The sequence below is a fragment of the Pongo abelii genome, chromosome 17 (assembly GCF_028885655.2).
Source record: "Pongo abelii isolate AG06213 chromosome 17, NHGRI_mPonAbe1-v2.0_pri, whole genome shotgun sequence".
Lineage (NCBI taxonomy): Eukaryota > Metazoa > Chordata > Mammalia > Primates > Hominidae > Pongo > Pongo abelii.
The window spans coordinates 69,166,407-69,192,097 of record NC_072002.2 but is presented as its reverse complement, the minus strand read 5'-3'; the positions used below and the strand labels follow the sequence as shown (position 1 = coordinate 69,192,097).

The 25,691-nt window shown below is 35.5% G+C and overlaps 1 protein-coding gene across 21 annotated transcripts in view; it reads left to right on the top strand.

The window, feature by feature from the left end:
- The window catches only part of STARD6 (StAR related lipid transfer domain containing 6), a 32,778-nt gene extending 7,862 nt beyond the window's left edge, over positions 1–24,916 (top strand). For 20 of the 21 annotated variants that reach the window (XM_054537959.2, XM_054537967.2, XM_054537963.2 and 17 more), the window contains 4 exons: positions 10,372–10,498; positions 15,690–15,807; positions 18,107–18,200; positions 24,533–24,916. In XM_054537959.2, the coding sequence (XP_054393934.1) occupies positions 10,372–10,498; positions 15,690–15,807; positions 18,107–18,200; positions 24,533–24,716 (523 nt within the window). In that variant the 3' untranslated portion in view covers positions 24,717–24,916. Of the gene's footprint in view, positions 1–10,371; positions 10,499–15,689; positions 15,808–18,106; positions 18,201–23,702; positions 23,833–24,532 lie in introns of all 21 variants that reach the window. The other variant, XR_008515949.2, reaches the window with a different exon arrangement.
- The last annotated feature ends 775 nt before the right edge of the window (positions 24,917–25,691 follow it).

The following is a 25,691-nucleotide window of genomic DNA, read 5'->3' as shown; positions in this document are numbered from 1 at the left end:
TCAGTTACAAAGAGCAACAAAATAATAGCATTCACAGCAACCTGAATGGAGTTGGAGACCATTATTCTAAGTGAAGTAACTCAGGAATGGAAAACCAAACATCATATTTTCTCACTTATAAACGAAAGCTAAGCTATGAGAACACAAAGGCATAAGAATGATATAATGGACTTTGTGGACTCCAGGGAAAGGGTGGGAGGAGGATGATGGATAAAAGACTACACATTGGGTACAGTGTACACTGCTCAGGTGATGGGTGCACCAAAATCTCAAGAAATTACCACCACAGAATTTATCCATGTAGCCAAAAACCACCTGCTTCCCCAAAACCTATTGAAATAAGTCCAAACATTTTATCATGATGTGCAGGTAACTATCTGGGCCCCGCTTACCTCTCTGACCTCATTTCTGACCACTTCTCTTCATTGTCCCTGTGTCACAGCCACAATGGACTTCTGTTAAGTTCTGTTGTTTGAATGCACTGAACTTAAACCCATCTCAGAGTCTTCTTAGTTGCTCCCCTCTTGCCTGGCAAGCTATTCCCCCAAATGTTTCCAAGGCTAATGTCATTTTTATGTTCAAGATCTCAGTTTCGTTATCTCCTCTTCAGAAAAGCCTTCCTAGCCACATGGCCAAAGTTCCCTAATACACACACTCAACCTCTATTTACTACACTGTTCTGCTATTATCTTCTTCATAGCACTTTTCACTATATGAAATTTATCTTCTTTGTTTTCTTATGTATTATATGTCTCTCATATTAGAATATAAACTTGATGAGGATACTAACTTTAATAGGCACCAGACTAGAAATAAATCACTTGCATTCACTGCAGTATCCCTAGCACTAGAACAGTGTCTCTCACCAAGACACTCAATAAATATTAAATGAATTTATGGACTTCAGTTATATTATATTGGCTACCAAATGGAAAGTTATATATCTTATAACTGCAGTACAAAAAATAAACTCAAGATATTTTTTCAACACTTATGCCTTTTCTTAATAATTTGCTACTCAAAAAGGGCCTTTTATGGTTAGCTTTAAGCATTTGCCTGAAAGAGAAGCAGTTCTTTGGTTGGAATTTCGTTCCTTTCTGCTCTTAAGGGATGAAATACAGACCTACCAGCACATGGGTCTACACATTTCTCTCAGTGTTAGAAGCAGTGAACAGTAATGTCCTACTATATGTCAGGCACCATGCTAAATACTTTTTTTCATTTTCTAAATGTATTTCTCATATTTCCCACAATATAAGCGCTGTTATTATCCCCATTTTAGAAATGAATAAGGGCCTGTGTAAGTTACTATCTCCAAGTCACCTAACTAGTGTTAGTGAGACAAAAACTTAGACACTAAGACTTTACCTCAAAGGCTATACTTTCTTAATCATTATTGTCTCTGACCTCATCAAAACTGTTTAAGATGTATCTGTGGAATAATGAAGGCAGATTATCCAGAGATGGATTCTGGCAGAATGTACCTTTTCTGCCTTTATGCATTTCATGCTTGTTTAGGATACTACTTTCTCCTCCATCATTACTACTTATTACCACCATTGTTACCACCACTACATTTAATCCTCTATTCTACCTTCTGAGGCAGACATGTGAGACAGTTTGTAAGTTTTATAAATTAAAGCATTCAGGTTTAAACAGGTTGTATTAGTTCATTTTCACGCTGCTGATAAAGACCTACCTGAGACTGGGCAGTTTACAAAAGAAAGAGGTTTAATGGACTCACAGTTCCATGTAGCTGGGGAGGTCTCACAATCACAGCAGAAGGTGAAAGTCATGTCTTACATGGCAGCAGACAAGAGAGAATTGAGAGACAAGTGAAATCAGATCTCATGAGACTTATTCACTACCACGAGAACAATATAGGGGAAACCGCCTCCATGATTCAATTATCTTCCACCAGGTCTCTCCTACAACACCTGGGAATTATGAGAGCTACAATTCAAGATGAGATTTGGGTGGGGATACAGAACCAACCCATATCACAGGTTAAACATTTTTTAAAGTAACAAGTGTAATTAATAAAGTTGCTGTGACCAAAATAAAGAATTCTAACAGCTCAGGATTCATCCTGGTTCCACATAATGTGTAGACATATTTGGAGGAACAATGAAAAACACCCCAGTTTAATATCTTCCTAGACCTGGTTCAGTATCTTCCTAAACTTAACATTTTTTTTAACTACAAAAATAATTCAGATATTATTAATATAATAATTTGGAAAGTGTTGTTCAAACTCTGCTGCCACTCCATTTTATGAAAAACTTAAGGAATGAAAAGTTATGTTATTCAGTGATGAATATTGTAGTACTATTTTTAAAATAGAATTTGGGGTTTATATTAGGTCATTTCACACAATTCTCTGTTTCACAAATAAAAACTCGGTAACATCAGTATCCATCAATAACTCCACAAGCATTAACATCAGCTGGTTTATAGTTAATGCTGGGTGTGGGCAGAGCAGGAAATTAGGAAATATATTTATAATGAATAAATACAAATTGAGAATAAAAGATATGATAAAATAATTGCTAAAGACTAGTTTATAAAATACTTTATTGAACCATCTTATTTTGGTTTGCAGTTTAGAGCAAGTTACTTAGATAAAATATAGGTTCTCTACCTACTCAAGAGACATTAAGAATTTTTGTTGTAATTGTTTTTATTAGATGAGAAATAAATTTAATGTCATTCTCTAATTCAGAAAAAAAGAACTTGAACTAATTCATTTTTAACAATTTTATTGAGATAATTTATGTACCCTAAATTTCACCTACTTTAAGTGTACAATTCAGTGATTGTTAGTATATATACAGAGTTGTACCAGGATCACCATAATTTCATTTAGAACATTCTTCTCACCCAAAAAGAAACTTGTGCCTACTAGCATTTACTTCCCATTATCCGATTCATCCCAGCCCCAGGTGACTAGGTGACAGTTTCTGCCTTTTATATTTGCCTATTCTGAACATGTCATAAAGGAGATCATATGCTATGTGGTCTTTTGTGACTTGCTTCTTTCACAAATTCTTTTATCATGTTTTTGAGGTTTACCCATGTTGTAGCTTGTGTCAGTACCTCATTTCTTTTTATTGAAGAATAATGTTCTATGGTACGGATATGCCACATTTTGTTTATCCATTCGTCAGTTAATGTACATTTAGTTTCCATCTTTTAGGTACTATAAATAATGCTGTTATGAAATATGTGTACAAATTTTTGCGTGGACATACACTTTTATTTCTCTTGGCCATAGATCTAGGACTAGAATTGCTGGATCATATGGCAATTCTATGTTTAATATTTTGAAGAACTACTAGACCATTTTAGAGACTGGCCGCACCGTTTTATATTCCTAACAGCAGTGTATGTAGGTTCCAATTTCTCCACCTCTTCAGCAACATTTTTAATATCTGTCTTCTTGATTATAGCTATCCTAGTTGGGTATGTAGTGGTATCTCATTGTGGATTTGATTTACATGTCCTTAATGACTTGTGACCATAAGCTTCTTCTTATGTGCATATTGACCATTCATATATCTTCTTTAGATAAATATTTATCCAAACTTTTTTAAAAAATTGAGTTTCTTTTTATCGTTGAGTTGGAAGAGTTATTTATACACTGTGTATACTAGTTTAGTATCACATATATGATTTGCAACTATTTTCTCCCATTCTGTAGCTTGTCTTCTTACTCTCTTGATGGTATCCTTTGAAGCACAATTTTTAAAAATTTTGTTGAAGTTCAATTTATCAGTCTTCTGTTGTGTTACTTGTGCTGCTGGTGTTGAATCCAAGAACTAATTGGCTGACCCAAGGTCACAAAGATTTATCCCTAAGAATTTATGGTTTTATTTCTTACATGTAGGTCTGTTGTGATCACTTTGAGTTAATTTTCTGTATGGTGTGAGGCAGGAGTCCAATTCAATCCTTGCATGTAAATATCCAGTTGTCCCAGCACTATTTGTTGGAGATTCTTCTTTCCCCGTTACATTGTTGTCTGGGCTCCTTTGTCAAAAATCAATTGACCATATACGTTAGGAGTTTCCTTTGGATGCTCAATTATATTCAATTGATCTCTATGTCTGTCCTTATGCCAATACCACACAACCTTCACTACTATAGCCTTTTAGTAAGTTTTGAAATTAAGAAGTGTGAGTCTTACAACTTTTCTGTTTTTCAAGACTATCTTGGCTATACTGGTTCCTTTGCATTTCCATATGAATTTTAGACACTCCAGCCTCAACAACAGAGCAAGACCCCATCTCAAAAAAAAAGTCAGCTGGGATTTTGACAAAGATGCTTTGATACTGTAGTTCAATTTGGAGAGTTATTGCCATTTTAAAAATATTAAGTCTTCCAATACATGAACATAGGATGTCTCTCTGTTTATTTTGAGCTTCTCAAACTTCTTTCAAAATGTTTTATAAGTTTCAGTATATGTCTTAAATGTGTTCTTTTTTTTTAATTTTACTCTAACACTATTCAATGACTTTTGTTAAATTTATTTCAAGGCTTTATTCTTTTTGATGTTATTGTAAATGGAATTGTTTTCTGAATTACTTTTAAAAAAATTTTAATCCTAGTATATAGAAATAAAATTGATTTTTATATATTGATCTTGTATCCTGAAGCTTTACTGGACTTATTAGTTGTATTATTTTAGTGGATTCTGTTGTTTTTTCTATATATAATATCATGTCATGAAGAGTTTTACTTCTTCCTTTTCAATCTGGATAACTTTTATTTCTTTTTCTAACCTAACTGCCTGGGCTAGTACCTCCAGTACAATGTTTAATAGCAGTGACAAGAGTGGACATCCTTGTCTTATTCCTGATCTTAATAGAAAAGTATTTAGTTTTTCCACCATTAAGTATGATGTTAGCAGTGGATTTTTCATAGGTGCCCTTTATCAAGTTGAGGGCATTTCCCTATACCCCTCATTTTATGAATGCTTTATCCTGAATGGGTGTTGGATTTTGTCATATGCTTTTTCCACATCTATTGAAATGATGTGGTTTTGTTGTTTAGTCTATTAAAATTGTGTATTGGAGTAATTGATAATTCATATGCTAAACAAACCTTGCATTCTGGGATAAATCCCCCTTGGTCATGGTTTATAATCCTTTTTATACATTGCTAGATTTGGTAGGCTGGTACTTTCTTGAAGGTTTTTGCATATATATTCATAAGAGATACTGGGGTGTAGTTTTATTTTCTTATGATATCTTTATCTGGTTTTGATATCAAGCTAAAATTTGTTTGGGAAATGTTTCCTCCTCTTTTATTTTCTGGAATAGTTTGTGAAGGATTTATGTAAAATTTTTTCTTTAAATGTTTGGTCACATTCACCGGTGAAGCCATCTGAGCATGGGCTCTTTTTGTGGGGATTATTTGGATTACTAATTCAATCTCTGTCTTGTTATAGATAATTAAGATGTGCCATTGCTTCTTAAATCAGTTTCAGTAATTTGTGCTTTTCTAGGACATTGTCCATTTCATCTAAGCTATCTAATTTGTTGACACATCATTCTTCTCTTACAACCCTTTTTATTTGTATAGGGTCAGTCTTGATTTTAGTTGAGTCTATTCTCTTTTTTTGCTTAGTACATCTAGCTAAACATTTATCAATTCTGTTGATCTTTTCAAAGATACAACTTGTGGTTTTATTAATTTTTGTATTTTTCTATTCACAATTTCATTACTTTCTACTGTAATCCTTATTATTTCCTGCCTTCTGCTAGCTTTGGGTTTAGTTTGCTCTTCATTTTCTAGTTTCCTAAAATTAAAGGCTAGGTTATTGATTTCAGAACTTCTTTTTTTAAAAAACATAGACATTTACAACTATAAATTTTCCTCTAAGCACTGCTTTTGCAGCATCCCATGAGTTTTGGTATGTTGGGTTTTCATTTTTATTTATCTCAAATTATTCTCTAATTTTTCTTTGACTTAATTTTTCTTGACTTACTGATTATTTAAGAATGTTTTAATTTCTGCATATTTGGGAATTTCCCAAATTTCTGTTGTTAAAATTTAATTCCATTGTGATGACAAAAATACTTTGTAAAATTTCAATCCTTGAATTTGAGACTTGTTTTATTGCCTGAACGATGGTCTCTCTTGTAGAATGTACCAGATGCACTTAAGAAGAATGTGTATTCTGCCATTTTTAGGAGTGTTCCGTAGGTGTCTCTTAGATCTAGTGTTGTTCAAGTCTTCAACATTCTTGCTGATTTTCTTCTGATTGTTTCATTCATTATTGAAAATGACGTGGGCCGGACGCGGTGGCTCACGCCTGTAATCCCAGCACTTTGGGAGGCCGAGGTGGGCGGATCATGAGGTCAGGAGATCGAGACCATCCTGGCTAACACGATGAAACCCCGTCTCTACTAAAAATACAAAAAATTAGCCGGGCGCAGTGGCGGGCGCCTGTAGTCCCAGCTACTTGGGAGGCTGAGGCAGGAGAATGGCGTGAACCCTGGAGGCGGAGCTTGCAGTGAGCCGAGATCGCGCCATTGCACTCCAGCCTGGGAAATAGAGCGTGACTGTCTCAAAAAGAAAAGAAAATGACCCATTGAGGTATCTAATTATTATTGTGAAATTATCTATTTCTCCCTCGAGATATGTCCATTTTCCCTTTATGTATTTGGGGCTCTATCATTAGATGAATATACGTTTATAATTATTACATCTTCCTAACAGGTTAACCCTTTTATTATTGTAATATATCCCTCTTTATCTCTGCGAATAGTTTTTATCTTAAAGTCTACTTTATTTGATACCAGTAAAGCCACCTCAGCTCACTGTGGTTCCATTTACAGGGTGTATCTTTTTCAAACCTTTTACATTCACCTATATGTATCTTTGAATTTAAAGCGTATCTTTTATAGACAGCAAGCATATAGTTGGAACTTGTTTGGGGTTAAAAGAAATACTGTCGACAATCTCTACCTTCTGATTGGCTTGTTTAATCCAGTCACACCTAATGTTACTGTTATATGGTTGTATTTATGTCTGCCATATTCAGTCACACCTAATGTTATTGTTATATGGTTGTATTTATGTCTGTCATTTTTCCTGTATTTTAAAAATTTATTTTGTTTTCTGTATGTCTCATGACTATTTTGTTCCTCTGTTCTTTTACTATCTTCTTTTGTATTAAGTAGGTTTTGTCAAGTCTATCATCTTTAATTCCTTTAATAATTTTTTGAACTACGTTTTTTGGTTATTTTCTTAGTAATAACTATAGGGGCTACAATATATTTTAATTCATCAGAATCTACTGCAGATGTATACAAACTTAATTCCAGTAAGATATAAAAGCTTTACTTCTATATGGTTCCAGTCCCTTCCCCAACATTTTGTGCTGTTTTTTGTTGCACATATTATGTCTATATATGTTACAAATCAAATACCATATTGTTATAATTATTGCTTTATATAGTATCTTTTAAAGAAGTTAATAGGCGAATACAAACATACTTCAAGATATTTCTATCTTACCCATCTAAATACACATATCCATAAGAATACATCTATATAGAAATATAGCTTTAGAAATATATTCTTTCTTATTTACGATTTCTGGTTCTCTTCGTTTCTGTGGATTTGAGTTACTATCTGCTGTTTTATTTTATTCACATATAGCTTTATTTCCATCCCCCTCTGTTGTGTTTATTGTCAATTATATGTATACATGTTATAAGCCCAATAAAATGTTATATTGTTTTAGGAAATTGTCTTTAATCAGTTAATAGAAGAAAGGGGAAGAAATATGTAATTATACTGTCTTGTAACATTAGCTACATACTATTGTTACTGTAACTCTTTATTTGTAGGATTTGAATTACTATTTTGTGTCTCTTCCTTTCACCTGAAGAACTTCCCTTTAGTATTTTCTGTAAGGCAGGACTACTACCAATAAATTATCTGTTTTTCTTTATCTCAGAATGTCTTTGTTTAACCTTTATTTTTGAAAGATAACTTAGCTGGATATAGAATTCTTTTTTGGTAGCTTTTTTTCTTCAGCTCTTTAAACGTCATTTACTTCCTTCTGGCCTCCATTGTTTCTAATGGCATGCCAGCTGTCAGTCTTATTATGGTTCCCTTCTATGTAATGCCTTTTTTTTAACTGCTTTCAACACTTTATTTTTATTTTCATGTTCTGAATTTTGACTATGATATATCTGGAGGTGGATATCTTTCCACCTGTACTACTTAGAATTCAATGAACTTCTTGAATGTAGTATTTTCCTACAAATTTGTAGAAATTTTAGTCATTATTTTATTTCTATTTTTTTTTTTGCATATTTTTCTTTTTCTCTATCCTTTCTTGTTTTTAGAGACGGGTCTCACTGTCTTATCCAGGCTGGAGTGCAGTGTCTGTTCTTTCCTTCTGGTACTCTCAAAATGTGTATGTTGACGTGTTTAATGGCATATCACATTTCTCTGAGGCACTGTTTATTTTTCTACCTTTCTTTTTTTTTTCCTGCTTTCATTAGTTCTTTGAACATATTTACAATCATTGCTTTGAGTTTTTTTTTTTTTTTTTTTTTTTTTTTGATGGAGTCTCACTCTGTCACCAGGCTGGAGTGCAGTGGCACAATCTCGGCTCACTGCAACCTCCGCCTCCCGGGTTCAAGCGATTCTCCTGCCTCAGCCTCTCAAGTAGCTGGGATGACAGGCACATGCCACCACACCCAGCTAATTCTTGTGTTTTTAGTAGAGACGGGGTTTCACCATCTTGGCCAAGTTGGTCTCGATCTCTTGACCTCGTGATCCGCCTGCCTCGGCCTCCCAAAGTGCTGTGATTACAGGAGTGAGCCACTGCGCCCATCCAGATTTTTTACATGATAATTCCAACATCTTTATATGATAAGGCCCCCTAAAATGTAGTTTCTCCTGCTTGCTGTTTTTCCTGTATAAGTCACACTTTTCATGTTTCTTTGCATGATTCAGTTTTTTGTTGAAAACAACGTTTTAGGTAAAATACTGTAGCAATTCTGGATACTGACTCCATCCACCCATCCTGGGTTTGTGGTTATTTGTTTGGTCATTTGTTCATCTGTTTGGTGATTTGGCTGGATTAATTCTGTGAAGTCTATTTTCCCCCAGTCTGTAGCCTCTGATATCTCTGCTCTGACTTTTTACTTGCGGTTATCTTTTAGCCTGGCCTCCTATGGATCACTCCTTGGTCAACATAAGCCATTTTGTGGTAATTTTTACCCTCTACTGTCAAATATGTATGTGGATTGAAGACTGCTTTCGTAATTCAGGGAGTTTTGTGGTTTTGCTCTGGATTTAGCAGGGACTGGTAGCTTGGAAATTTTGTCACCAGTCACTCCTCAGAGGGTACAGCCTTCAGCATACACAGTCTTCCAGACCCAGCTATGAGTATATTTTATTTTAAAGTGGATAGAATAGATTATTTTCCAGTTAGTGATGCATTACAGGTTGTACTATACTTATGTCCCTGAGTCAGTAAGGCATCAGCTCTTTGCTAATCAATCTGAATGTGGCTTAGGGAATACTTACAAGTCTGCACTACATCTTGCTCTGATTGGTACTGAGTAGGCAGAGCTGGTGCATAAACACAGCCTTCCAGACCCCAGAGATGAGTGTGCTCTTGGTAGGTCACATAAGCTGTATGTTTCCCTGCTTCTGTCTGTTAAACTTCTGGCTGGTCGTCTTTGTTTCTTTGTTGCTATTAGTTTTATGCAGCTATTGGCCTTCTAATTGTTCACCAACAAAAAATAATTTCTGCCTTACAGCCATATAATACAACTGTAATTTGTACTTTTCTTACCTTTACAAAGTGACTGGAAAATGCAAGATTAGCCACTGAATGGACACCCTAAGCCAGGGGTTGGCAAAGTTTTTCAGTAGAGGGACAGACAGTAAATACTTTAGGCTTTGCAACCCATATGGTCTCTTGCAACTACTCAATTCTGTCATTATAGCACAAGAGCACCCAGAGCTAACACATAAATGAATGAGTGTGGCTGTGTTTCAATAAAACATTACAGTTGACCCTTGAACAATGTGGGAGTTAGGGGTGCCAACCCACCGTGCAGTCAAAAATCCCATTATAACTTTTGACTCCCCAAACCTTAATTACTAATAGCCTATTTATAGAAAAATGAATTTTGAAATAATGTATTTATTGCAATGCATATTTAAATAAACCTTGCTACTTCCAATTGAATATTAATGTATTGAATTGCTGATAGTACCTTCAAGTTTTCTTCACTGCTGTTTGCTAAATTAGCCTACCTTTATGCTTTGATAGTATTATATTTTCAGCTTAGACCAAACTTTTTAAGCTTTGAATTTTCTTTATTTTTTTAACTGTAGATATCGTGTTGAAGAGATAATTCCAGAATCAGCAGCTAAACTATCTGATTTCCTTTACCAAACTGGAGACAGAGTTACATGGGATAAATCATTGCAAGCGTATGATATGGTACACAGGATTGATTCGGTAATTTGTTGTTTAATACTGGACTTTCAGAACATTAATATATTTTTAGTTTATACCTTAGTGAGTTGATTAAAACTATGTTATGTAGACACAGTATTTTATAGTTTCAAATTGACTTGAAATCTTTATAAAAGCCTTAAAACTTCCCTACTTTCCAAGAGTTTAATTCCAATTAGCTTTATTCTACTTGTAAATGCATATTGCATTTTGAATCTGGTAAGCTCTCCTGCAATGCGTGCCATTTGTTATAAAGGAACAGAACTCAGGGATTCACCTCCATTACATGGAAAACAAAGGTTAAGTATGCCTTATTGATGGGAAGTCTGTAGACTTATTTTAGTCATATTACATCAGATATTAGGAAACTTACAATAATGGCAGAAGGCGAAGGGGAAGTAAGCACATTTTACCATGGCAGAGCAGGAGAGAGAGGGAGCAAAGGGGGAGATGCCACACATTTTTAAACCATCAGACCTCATGAGAACTCACTCACTATCATGAGAACAGGAACAATGCAGACATATACCATAAGGACTTAAAGAACAAATGGCATATGAAGAAATACCCAAGACTGGGTAATTTATAAAGGAAAGAGGTTTAATTGACACACAGTTCCGCATTGGTGGGGAGGTCTCAGGAAACTTATAATCATGGTAGAAGGCAAAGGAGAAGCAGGCACCTTCTTCACCGGGCAGCAGGAGAACAGCATGGGGGAAACCACCCCCATGATCCAATTATCTCCACCTGGTCCTGCCCTTGACATGTGGGGATTACAATTCAAGGTGGGATTTGGGTGGGGACACAGAGCCAAGCCACATTAGTAAAGATAAAGTAGGGAAATAACATTATATAGAAGGTTGAAGTTTAGGAACACTTTCAAATACATTATCTCAGTTAAATAGATATAACGAGAGAGAATAAAAACAAAGAGAAAACAAAAATAAAGGTAATTGGAGTAGAAAGTTGAGAGAAGAGAGAATGTGAGAGGCAAGTATGGTTTACGGAGAAACAGAAGAAAGGATCAGTATGAGGTAAGGTCAGAATGAAAGCTCAGGAGAAGAAATGAATGAAATGACAGGAATAATGATACATGGTGAAAAGAGGTTGCATTAGTCTGTTTTCACACTGCTATAAAGAACTACCCGAGACTGGGTAATTTATGAAGAAAAGAGGTTTAATTGACTCACAGTTCTATAGGCTTCACAGGAAGCATGACTGGGAGGCCTCAGGAAATTTACAATCATGGCAGAAGGTGAAGGGGAACACCTTGGCATGAGGTAACAGGTAACTCTCCTGTTACCATGGCAGAACAGGAGAGAGAGGGAACTAAGGGGGAGGTACCACACACTTTTAAACCATCAGATCTCATGAGAACTCACTCACTATAATGAGAACAGCAATTGGGAAGTCGGCCCCATGATCCAATCACCTCCCACCAGGCTGATCCTCCAATTCAACATGATATTTGGGCAGGGACACAAATTCAAACCATCACAAGGATGAAGAAGTGGGATAAGTGATTCCAAACTTTGGTCCAGCACACTATAGATATCTCATTTATTTATTAAGGCCATGATAAAAATAACCACCTGGGGCTGAGCGCAGTGGCTCACACCTGTAATCCCAGAACTTTGGGAGGCAGAGGCTGGTGGATCACCTGAGGTCAGGAGTTTGAGACCAGCCTGGCTAACATGGTAACCGCGATCCTACTAAAAATACAAAAAATTAGCCAGGCGTGGTGGCATGTGCCTGTGACCCCAGCTACTCGGGAGGCTGAGGCAGGAGAATCGCTTGAACCCGGGAGGCAGAGGTTGCAGTGAGCCAGGATCATGCCATCGCACTCCAGCTTGGGCAACAAGAGTGAAACTCCGTCTCAAAAATAAATAAATAAATAAATAACCACCTGGAGGGGATGGGGGGATGATTCTCCTCTCTTCCATTAATGTATTAAAATTCATTCTCCATTCCAGTTGTTTGTGTTTTCTCCATCTTAGGAAATCTGTTTTGGGGGGAATCCTGACTTTGTTCCAAACTCTCCCAGACTGATGTTTATGTTCTTTTGACTAATTAATTCACTTGACAAAGACTTCACAAAATACTTCACACTTCACAAATACTTTTTGAGCAACTATTGTGAACTCCATACTGTTTCACTTCACTAGGGACACATAAGGGAAGAAGATAGAAATTGTCCCTGCTTTCACAAAACTTACATTCTCATCAGAAGAGACATAATAAACAAATAAACAATTTTTTAAAACTTACCAGATAATGAAGGCTAGGATTGGTAAGAATAAGTGTTATGTAGGATAATAGTATAGGCAATAACCAGGAGAAGCTAATTTATAGCTGGAGAACTGGGAAAGGCCTGAGTGATAGACATTAGAAACCTGGGTAACAAAATGGAGGTTAGGGAGATAGACATGCAAAGATCTGGGAGAGAGTAGCAGACACAGGGTAAAGCAAACGCAAAGGCCTTGAGGTGGAAAGAGTTTGGCAGTGTTTAATCAAGAGATAAACAAGGTCTGTGGGGTTTGACCATAAAAAGCAAGGAGAAGAGTGGTTAAGAGGTGAGAGGTTAGGCTGGGATCAGATTCTGCAAGAGTCTCAAAGGTCAGGGAGAGAAGTTTTGCTCTACGTTCAGTGGGAAGCCATTGGAGTGTTTTAAGCAGGGAAGTGACTGATTTGATTTACACTTTTAAGAGACAGCTGCTGAAAGGAGCATGGATTATAAGGGGGTAAGAACGAAATCAGCAAAAACAGTTATGAGGCTATGAGAGTAATCTAAACGAGACATCATGGTGGCTTGTGCAAGGGTGGTAGATGTGGAGAGGGAGGTAAGTCAGGGAACCCAAAGATATATAGAGTCAATAGGGCTTACTGATGCAGGGAGAGAGGAATCAGATAAGTCTTCTAAAACTGGATTGTGATGAAATTGCACAAATAAATTTCCTTTGGGAAATTCATTGAACTATATACTTAAAATAGGTGAATTCATGGTATGTATATTATACTCAATAAGCTGTTTTTAAAAATGAGTCCTAGATTTTTGGCTAATAATAACTTTATTTAAAAGAGATGAGAATGTGAATGATGGAATAAAACTAACTTTTATGATTTTCACAAATGATTGCATTTGTAAAATTTCAGATCACTAGGCCTTTAGTTCTTTAAGTCTCCAACCTGCATTTCATTTATCAAAGCAAACAAAAATAAGTAAATAAATAAATAAATATCCCACATATCTGCCATCATATTATCATTTATTTAGAACTCTGTAATTTTACCTACTTTTATTAAACTCATCTTAAAATCTAGGAGAGAAGAGTTATAGAAAAGCCCATGAAGGTAAATCTGTTTCATCTTGTAGAAAGTCCTTGATCTTCATCTTGTAAATCAGTTTTATTTTGTAGAGAGGAAGTTCCTATCCACAAAAAACACATGCCCATGATCTTCTTGGGATTTGAACATTCAGTTAGAGAACCATTGGGCATCACAAATGAAAATCCAAAAATTTAACTATTTCATTCATCTTTGTATGATACTAATCATACAGTTTGATTAGCACTTCAGATATTTCTTTTTTTTTTTTTTTTTTTTGAGACAGAGTCTCGCTCTGTCACCCCAGGCTGGAGTGCAGTGGCGCAATCTCGGCTTACTGCAAGCTCCGCCTCCCGGGTTCACGCCATTCTCCTTCCTCAGTCTCCCAAGTAGCTGGGACTACAGGCGCCCGCCACCACGCCCGGCTAATTTTTTGTATTTTTAGTAGAGACAGAGTTTCACCATGTTAGCCAGGATAGTCTCGATCTCCTGAACTCCTGATCAGCCTGCCTCAGCCTCCCAAAGTGCTGGGATTACAGGCGTGAGCCACCGCGCTCAGCCCAGATATTTCTATTGTTGTTCCAAGTCATATGTTGTAATAGAAAGAATACTAGACGTGACATCTAAAAACCTGAAAACAAATTCAGAGAGATTATGTGACTTATTCAAGGATAATGCAGCCAATATGTGATAGAACAAGGACTCGTACCTGGTCTCCTAATTCTAAATTAGAATTATTTTCCCTTTCTGTAAAGATTTATAGTATTCATCTCCAGGAGTATGTTTTATTTACTTATTTATTTTTATAATTATTATTCTTTTTAGAGATAGGGTCTCACTGTGTTGCCCAGGCTACAGTGCAGTGTTGTGATCAAAGCTCAGTCTAGCCTCAAACTCTTGGGCTCAAGTGATCATCCTACCTCAGCCTCCCAAGTAGCTGGAATTACAGGCATGTGCCACCATGCCTGGTCAAGGATGTGTCTTAATTGCCTCCTCTTCAACCTACTGGTGAGGGAGAGAGTCCCACTCTAGGGTTATGGGGATGGCCAAACACATAATACCCACCAATGGACAAGTGAGGTAGACTGAAGTTTATTAATCATTAATCACAGACCAAGGAGGGAGAACAAACTATGCCACACAGGACAACATGGGAACAGGGTGAACACCTAGGGGCTGTGGGAGGCAGCCTTTGTGTCAACAGGGTAGGGTGAGCCCCAGTTCCTGCAGAAGAATGTGATTGACTTGTTTGAATGATTCCATGGGCCAGCAGGGAACTGAAACCGCTAAACAGGGATAAATAGTAACTGTGCTGGTCCTGTTGAGAAGGAGGATTGTTTGGCTACGGGATCTTATCTGCAGGAATGAAGAGGGAAAGGAATGTACAGTTAGGCCATTCAAGACCCTCCTGGTTTCACCCTATGCTGGTTTTACCAGCATACAACATTGGTCTTTAATATTAGACCTTACACCACAGGGTGCTAAATCAATGTATTTTTCAGAATATATTACTTAGCCTATGTGGAGTAGTAGAAATAGTACTGTATGGGGAATCAGGAAACCTGGGTTCTATTTCTGTACTTATCTCTAGATGTGAATGTGATTTAATCTGTTAGGCTTCAATTTCTCCATCTAAAAATTGAAAGAGTAGATGATATCAAGATTGCTTCTTGAATTTTCTACACTCATAGATTTAATGCTCCTTTAACACTCAAAATCCAAGCTGATTTGGTGACAAGGTCTTAAAATTTCAAAGCCCTGCTTTTTCCAAATAGAGGCCAATCATATGCAATAAAATTTGGGGGGGGAAACAATACAAAGAATAGATATTAAATAACGGTTGTTATCTTTACGGTTTGATTTGTTGCAGGACACATTCATATGTCATACCATTACACAAAGTTTTGCCATGGGCTCCATTTCCCCTCGAGACTTTATCGACTTAGTGTACATCAAGCGCTACGAAGGAAATATGAACATTATCAGTTGTAAGTTGAAACATTTTGCCCATATCTTGGAATTACTGTGAGCCATTAATAAATGTTCTCCCTTTATTCACAGCTTCAAAGAAATTGTATTTTAATTATTTCCCTTTTAAATTTACTCAGTGGGATCAACAATTAGACGTATCATGTAGATATGCCTAGTGACACTCTGAAGGTGCCATTTATATAATGGTCAATGTTTACAACATCTCTTAGACTTTTGCAGCATATATCCTGTAGCACTGAGTATAGATAGATACTTGTAGCCTAAAACTTTGGGTATACATTTTTTAAATCCTAAGAAACAAAATTAATTGTTAGATATAATTTTATATTTGAATTGCTTATAATGCACATATCCAGTAACTGATAAAACTGTTAAAGAAATTTCCACTACATGGCTCTTTACATAAATGTGCTTTTATTTCTTTTAGAAACTGCAGGTTTTGATATATCCCTATCCCCACTCCCAAATATGTCACTCTGTAAAATGCAAATGTGTAATCATTTTCTAACTTGCATTATTGATCAAAACATACCATTTCATACCATAAGGATCTATGGACTCAGATAACTTAAGATAACTCATGGTGAAGGAACTTTGGTATCACAGTGGCATAGAGCCCGTTTTTCTCTAAAATTTGAATTAGTTTCACCATTTCTACTTGGGACCAGGGACAATTACGTTTTGTTAATTATTATTTCCCAACAAGATTTCAGTTCCTCCAAGATGTCTTTAGTACTCTACATTTCAGAGTCCAGACTGAGTCGTAGCACTCATTCAAACCAAGTTAGCTCTTTCTGCAGCATACCACTAAGGGCTGATGTTCATAATGTTCATATATGTTTAGTTGTCTCATTTTTGAAATGAGGGCACATATAATGTATTCACTGCCTACAACATAAAATAGTTTGTCTGAACAGATCATAGATCTGTTATTTTCCACATTTTGAAAGCAGACCATTTCTATATAATTATTAGTGATCAGAGAGGGAAGGTAAAAAAAGAAGTAGAGGTTAAAATCAACAACTAGAGGTAATCAACCACGTGGTGCACAAATCACTACTGAATTTGCTTTTAAAAGTTTCCATTGAATGAATTTTCAATCAGTACTCATAGTTTTCTTAACATTTCTTTTTTTTTATCCTACCCTGCACCTTGCTTTAAGCTAAATATTTTGCATGCATTATCTCACTAGTGAGGAAACTGAAGTTCATGGAAATTAAGCAGTTAAGAAAATAAGTTACATAGCTAATAAGTAGGTAACCCAGAATTAAAACTCAGATCTTTCTGATTTTCCAAAATAAGTGCTAACTACCACACCATATGCTTCATAAAAGACCCATACCTGTTTGTAGACTACAACAGATTTTTTTAAAGAAGACAAGCATAATTTCCATATTTCAAACAGGGAAAAAATCTTTTATAAGATCACTCTGGCAGTACTAGTATAGGCTCTGTTAAGATAATGATGTGTCATAAAAATGGAAAAATCATTCAACAACTCTAGTCTCCTTAGTGTTTTACATTGTATTTCCCATGGAATTGATTTTCTTATGTTAAAATCATATCAGAAAAATCCACCTTCTCTGACAAGAGCAGGATTCAGTTGCACAGAATAAACAAATATATTTTTTAAAATATTTTTAGAAGAGTATATATATTATCATAAATTAAATCATAAACCACCCCCCTCTGCATTCACATAGAATACAGATACTAGGTTGCATAATTCTAAAATAAACTCTATGGATTTTTAGTTAGAGTTTGAAGTTAGCTACAGGGAATTGCAGAAGGGAGCATTTTAAAGTATCTTTATTGACAGACCATCTAATTACTTCGAATATTTTATTAAAAAAAAAAAACATGATTAACACAAAAATCTATGAACCCAGGACCCTAGTAGAATAGTTTTCACCCAAAGCCAGTTAACAGTTTTCACTCAAACCCAGTGAGATTTAAGTTAGTTATCAGTATTAACTATTTTCTGAGATTTGAGCTATCTTTTGCTTCAAATCTCAGAAAATAGTTCAATAATACTTTTAACCATTTTTCTTGAATACAGAAGTTGACAGCATCTTTAGAAATAACTAGCAGGAAAAAGTTTAAGAGGACAATAGTGCTGATACTGGTATTTTCTCAATTTTGGCTTCATATGTGCAAATACACATTCACATATATAAAACTAATGTTAATGCTATTAACTAACTTAAATGCTATATGTTTTTAAAAATATGCTGCTAGAAATAGTTTTTCCTCTTTGTGAAATAGGTTTCATTTTAATTTTTTAAAATCTCTTAGCTAAAAGTGTGGATTTTCCAGAATATCCTCCATCTTCAAATTATATCCGTGGTTATAACCATCCTTGTGGCTTTGTATGTTCACCAATGAAAGAGTAAGTGTTGTTTACACTTATTTATTTTAACAGGTTTTTTTAGTTCAACTTGTGATTTAGTTTAAGATTGCTGGCTCATCAGTAGAAATATGTAGCAGCATATTCTGTTGGGGGAAAAAAACTGCCCCTAAATATGATTTTTAAAATAACTTCTTATAATCGTTTTCATTTTAAGTATAACCAGAATGGATACTTCCCTATAAAGTATGATCTCAGGTTTCTGAGAACAGTCAAACACACACAAACATTCCCAGCAGTTAAGCTTCCTTGATGTTTTCTATTTCTCCATTAGAGTCATTTCTGTAAATTATTAAGGAACTTTTGTGAATTAAAAATAAACTTTCCTAGAATTATAACACACTTAGCTTTATCAGTAATGAATGTTTTACTTTGAATGAATTCTTCCCAATGGACTACCTACTAAGAGCAGATACCTGCAAAATGAGATCAGTAGGTACATTCAGATAAAAAGAAAAGCCGAAGACATCAGAGATGAGTCACTGCCTAAAGGTGGCCTTGGGATAAAATGGCAGCATAAAATATACTTATTTTGTAAAAGCATATACTCAAATTCAATGTATATCATTTCACAAGTTCCTTAAGTTTTAATGTTTGCTAAATGATTTTTTATTAAGTAAAAGATATTGGCACGTGAAAACAGATGTATTGGTCAAATATAAATGTCTCAGTACAAGAAAAAAAAATGTATGTGAAGGAAGCCCAAATGAAATTAAATTTTGGACCTGTATTCCTTAACATTTCCTCTACTTACCTGGAAAACTAAAAAACCTCACAATTATTCACGTTAATGTATATGATTGTTGATGCAGATAATAATAATAACAATATATGGTCTTTCTACCCATTTGTCAATTTTGAATCTATGGCCAAGACTTTATTCTCCATAGCAGGAGAAAACAAAACAAATGAAAGGTAATTACTCCAATTCAGCGAGGTAAATCAACTGCTGGCATGGACTAGAGTTGGAAAACTACACAGCTTAAAGTGTGCTGCACAGGCCAAGTCCCCTTCTTGCACCTTGTCAATGTAGAAGTGCACTCCAGTAAATATTAGAAAGGCTTTCTTATGTGTGTAAAGCCATTGTAAACACAAATAAAGATTTAAGACCATACAAACTACTAGTAAGGACAGTAGTCCCCCATTTATCCATGGAGATACGTTCCATGACCCCAAGTAAATGCCTAAACCCATGGACAGTACCAAACCCTATGTATATACCATGGTTTTTTTAATCTCATAATCAAGAGGGCTACTAAGTGACTAATGGGTGGGTGGCCTATACAGCCTGAATACACTGGTAAAGGGATGATTTCACATCTTGGGTGGGACAGAGCAGGACGGTGTAAGATTTTATCACATTACTCAGAACAATGTGCAATTAAAAGCTTATGAATTTTTCTTATTTCTGGAACAGGTTGACCTTGGGTAAATGAAACTGCAGAAAGTGAAACAGAGCATAAGAGGGAACTACTCTGTTCTCAGTGTAGCCATTTGAGGCACCGTAAAAATAGTATAAACCCTGCATAGAGAAAAGTATAAGAAAATGGATGCTCACACTATTTTTTTTGAAAATTTGAAAGTAAAATTGTATTTATTTGCAGATAACACAACTATCTACTAAAAATTCTTAGAAGTCTACAAAAAACCAACTAATTCTTTTTTTTTTTAATACTAAAAACTGAATTGTATACTTTATTTTTTTGTTTGTTTTTTTGGGGGGAGGTTGTACTTTCTTTTTTTTATTACTATTATTATACTTTAAGTTTTAGGGTACATGTGCACAATGTGCAGATTAGTTACATATGTATACATGTGCCATGCTGGTGTGCTGCACCCATTAACTCACCATTTAGCATTAGGTATATCTCCTAATGCTATCCCTCCCCCCTCACCCCACCCCACAACAGTCCCCAGAGTGTGATGTTCCCCTTCCTGTGTCCATGTGTTCTCATTGTTCAATTCCCATCTATGAGTGAGAACATGCGGTGTTTGGTTTTTTGTTCTTGTGATAGTTTACTGAGAATGATGATTACCAATTTCATCCATGTCCCTACAAAGGACATGAACTCATCATTTTTTATGGCTACATAGTATTCCATGGTGTATATGTGCCACATTTCTTAATCCAGTCTATCACTGTTGGACATTTGGGTTGGTTCCAACTCTTTGCTATTGTGAATAGTGCCGCAATAAACATACGTGTGCATGTGTCTTTATAGCAGCATGATTTATAGTCCTTTGGGTATATACCCAGTAATGGGATGGCTGGGTCAAATGGTATTTCTAGTTCTAGATCCCTGAGGAATCGCCACACTGACTTCCACAGTGGTTGAACTAGTTTACAGTCCCACCAACAGTGTAAAAGTGTTTCTATTTCTCCACATCGTCTCCAGCACGTGTTGTTTCCTGACTTTTGAATGATTGCCATTCTAACTGGTGTGAGATGGTATCTCATTGTGGTTTTGATTTGCATTTCTCTGATGGCCAGTGATGAGCATTTTTTCATGTGTCTTTTGGCTGCATAAATGTCTTCTTTTGAGAAGTGTCTGTTCATATCCTTCACCCACTTTTTGATGGGGTTGTTTGTTTTTTTCTTGTAAATTTGTTTGAGCTCATTGTAGATTCTGGATATTAGCCCTTTGTCAGATGAGTAGGTTGCGAAAATTTTCTCCCATTTTGTAGGTTGCCTGTTCACTCTGATGGTAGTTTCTTTTGCTGTGCAGAAGCTCTTTAGTTTAATGAGATCCCATTTGTCAATTTTGGCTCTTGTTGCCATTGCTTTTGGTGTTTTAGACATGAAGTCCTTGCCCATGCCTATGTCCTGAATGGTAATGCCTAGGTTTTCTTCTAGGGTTTTGATGCTTTTAGGTCTAACGTTTAAGTCTTTAATCCATCTTGAATTAATTTTTGTATAAGGTGTAAGGAAGGGATCCAGTTTCAGCTTTCTACATATGGCTAGCCAGTTTTCCCAGCACCATTTATTAAATAGGGAATCCTTTCCCCATTGCTTGTTTTTCTCAGGTTTGTCAAAGATCAGATAGTTTTAGATATGCGGCGTTATTTCTGAGGGCTCTGTTCTGTTCCATTGATCTATATCTCTGTTTTGGTACCAGTACCATGCTGTTTTGGTTACTGTAGCCTTGTAGCATAGTTTGAAGTCAGGCAGCATGATGCCTCCAGCTTTGTTCTTTTGGCTTAGGATTGACTTGGCAATGCGGGCTCTTTTTTGGTTCCATATGAACTTTAAAGTAGTTTTTTCCAATTCTGTGAAGAAAGTCATTGGTAGCTTGATGGGGATGGCATTGAATCTATAAATTACCTTGGGCAGTATGGCCATTTTCACGATATTGATTCTTCCTACCCATGAGCATGGAATGTTCTTCCATTTGTTTGTATCCTCTTTTATTTCATTGAACGCTCACACTATTTGTTGGAAGGGTAGTCTTCCTTGAAAATTTTATAAAACTATATTCTCTCTTGCAGATTTTTAAGTTGACATTAAAATTTTTCATAGGGATTACATTGATGAAAAGTAAATTACATTGATGAAAAGTACAATTCCCAGCATGTGCTAAACCCTGACATTTTTTTAAAAAGTGGTTATACCATCCTTATAAACATATACAGTAGATTATAAATACCATAACTTGAAACCCACCATTAAATTATTCATTTCAAAATAAATGCAACTTTTAACAGTCAGAAAATTTACATCATTCCTTTCCTCCTTGAACTCACATTTTTATTTTTCCCTCATATAATTTTATTCTAATAGAATATATTTTATGCTTTGAATTGTTTTGTAGTCATCCTGATTCTCTGTAAAAATGACATGTGTTTAAAGTTTTAAAATTTGTTTTATTTCCTATAACCATACTATCTAACAGTTAAAAATATATATATGCCTTCTGGATTAAGTTGTTATCATTATATATTGATCAAAATTAAAAATGTTTGTATACAAATATTAAACATAATGCAAACTGTTATTAGAAACACATATTTTATTATTAGCAAAACTGAAATAGCACTTACTATGTGCTAGGCACTGTTATAAACAATTTGCATATATTGACTCATTTGATCTTCAAAGTAACCCCATAAAGTAGGTAGTGTGACTATGCCCAATGGGCAGGAAAGAAAGTGGAAGCCCAAAGAGATTAACTATCTGAAGGTCACATATAGGTAATAGCAAAGCTCAGTTTCAAACCAAGGCAGACTAGTTCCTGAGTCCACGCTTTTAATCATTACACTCATTTCATTTAACTGTGGGTGTATATTACTGAAAAATAAGACAGCATTCAATATCAAGTATACTACTGCTTTCATTTTAAGAAAATTGAAGAAAATTTATTAACATAAATGTGTTAAAATGGAGAGAGTATAATTCCAGCACTGTCATTCAATTAAATAATTTTTGATTTAATAATAAATAAAATAAAATTTCAGAATTATATAACAAATATTTTTTATTTTATTTTTATATAAAAAAATTTATGAATTATACACCATAAATTATGTAGTGACCTATCATCAAAAAATATTTATCATTAAAAAAAGACCTGGCCAAGCACAGTGGCTCACACCTGTAATCCCAGCACTTTGGGAGGCCGAGGCGGGTGGATCACCTGGGGCCAGGAGTTCCAGATCAGCCTGGCCAACATGGTGAAACCCCGTCTCTACCAAAAATACAAAAATTAGCCAGGCATGGTGGCGCAGGCCTGTAGTCCCAGCTACTCGGGAGGCTGAAGCAGGAGAATCGTTTGAACCCGGGAGGCGGGGCTTGCAGTGATCCCAGATCACTCCACGGCACTCCAGCCTGGGTGACACAGTGAGACTTCGTCTCAAAAGAAAAAAAAAAAAGACCTGTCAGCTGACAACTCAATTAGATCCTTAAGTTTTACTGAAAAAAAAAAAAATGGCATGACTTGGAAAATAATTTTTTCTCAACTCGCTACTAATCAGATTTTCCCTGTAGCATCTCAAAGATTTTTATATACTAAGGTAAAGCACCATGGTAACATTTAGTGTGGATAACAGGTATGCCTTTGTTGTATAAAGCAAGAGAAGGGTGATTTTGAACAGGCTGATAGGAAAGAAAAAGCCCACATCTCCATCAGAGACATATTTACAGATCTGATTAAGGAAAAAATGCATATGGAAGTTAGAGATTTGAAAATTTATTCTCTTAAAAGTATTCACCCTTTCCGACCCCAGTGTGAAGATCAATGGGCTAGAAGATAAAATACCACTTAGAGTGCAGTTTGGAATTAACGTGTCAAAAACCTTAATGCACAAACCTTTGACCTAGAAATTATAAGTATTTATGAAAGTGTAAATGGGGCTGGGTGAGGTGGGTCACACTTGTAATCCCAGCATTTTGGGAGGCCGAAGTGGGAGGATCACTTGAGGCCAGGAGCTTGAGACTGGCCTTGGCAACATAATGAGACCCTGTCTCTTTAAAAAATTTTTAAAATCTAGCCAGGCGTGATTGGGCACACCTGTCATCGCAGCCACTCAGAAGACTGAGGCTGGAGAATCGCTTAAACTCAGGAGTTCGAGGCTGCAGTGAACTAGAATCACGTCACTGCACTCCAGCCTGGGCAACAGAGTAAGACCCTGTCTCAAAAAAAAAAAAGCATAAATGGATACATTACAAAGATATTTTATTGCAGCTTTATTTACAGTAGCCAAAAGTGAGAAACAACCTAAATGATAGTCAATAAAAGGACTGTTAAATAGAATATGAAATACTGTCTGTAGCCATGAAAAACAGTTAAGTAGATTGTATGTACAGACACAGAAGGAAGTTCATGGTATCCTATTAAGATAAAAATAAAACTAGTTGCAGAAAAATATCTCCATTAAAAAATAAAACTATATATATGTGGGGAACATATTCATTTATGTACATATGTATGCTGTTTTTGTATATATATATAGAGAGAGAGAGACAGTCACGTGAAAAGATAACAATTAAAACTATAAACAGTGATTATCTCTGGGAAACAGGATAAGGGAAATAAGAGAGGAAAAATTTTCTTTAATTATGAAAAATTTATATTGTTTAAATTTTCATAATAAGCATACATTACTGTTAGAATTTTTTAAAGTCAATAAAATGACAAAAAGGAAATGGTGCCTAAAACTCAAGATTTTAAGAAATATTCTAGCCACTTAATATTTTTAAGTACAATTTTTAAGTATGTCAATGGTGAATAAGATAAGAATCCTGCTCTCCAAAAACCTGTAAAGTCAGTAGTTAAATCTAAAAATTTTTTATCTTTTTTTAACTCTTCTTTTGCTTACAGAAACCCAGCATATTCCAAACTAGTGATGTTTGTTCAGACAGAAATGAGAGGAAAATTGTCCCCATCAATAATTGAAAAAACCATGCCTTCCAACTTAGTAAACTTCATCCTCAATGCAAAAGATGGAATAAAGGCACACAAAACTCCATCAAGACGTGGATTTCATCATCATAGTCATTCATGATACCAAAAGAAGAAATGAGGCCATTCTGCTATAAAATCATGTGTAGTAGTTATTGCCATTTACTTCTAAGTCAACACACATAAATAATACTGTTAAACTATTCTAGACAGTATTCTTGTACACATGGCTGAAGATAGCTCATAAAAATAAGAACTCATAGTTGTACAAGAATATGGCATTAAATACAGTTTTTAATCTCATGTAAGAATGATGTTAAATAAAAGTATTATTAGTATATTTTTATCTTTCTCTTTTGTCCCTGTAAAATCCTCTGTATAAGAACCAGTAAGAAAGCAGATACAGTCAGAGATCAGCATTAACTAAAAGTTAAAATACATTTTAAATTGTTTTTCTTTCACTTACTGCTTAAACTGAGAATTGTAGGAAACATGAACATAAAAATTGAAAAGAATTCCACTAAAATGTATGACCAATGACATTTAGAATTTTAAATGGAATGAGTCATCAAACAATTTCTGGTGTGGCCAAGATGCAATAGCCCATTCCTCCCAAGTCTTTCCTCTTAAAACTTAAAAACCCTGCACATAACACAACAAACAAGCATAGGAAAACTCAAGCATAGGTGGAAAGAACACAGCAAGCTATCTATGGACGTTGGGACTTAAGGAATGACATTCAGTGAGTTCCCTGGGTTTCCTTATTGCCTCCCACATATCCCAGGTGGGAAAGAAACACACACACACACACACACACACACAACTGCATGCATGAAAAGCCTTCTCCTCCTAGTCATAGGACCATGTGCCTAACAGAACAAAACACTTTTTTATAATGCCCACCCTACACCAGCTAAGCATCAACCTACAAACCACCCCCATGGTTTCAGTGTGGCAGAGCAAGGAGACACTTTTCCATCCTACCCACCCCCGTCCCACAGAAGCAGATGGTGGTGCCCTGACACACCCCTATCCTATGGTGTCTGCAAAGCTGAGCAGGGAGCTAATCTCCCATCTT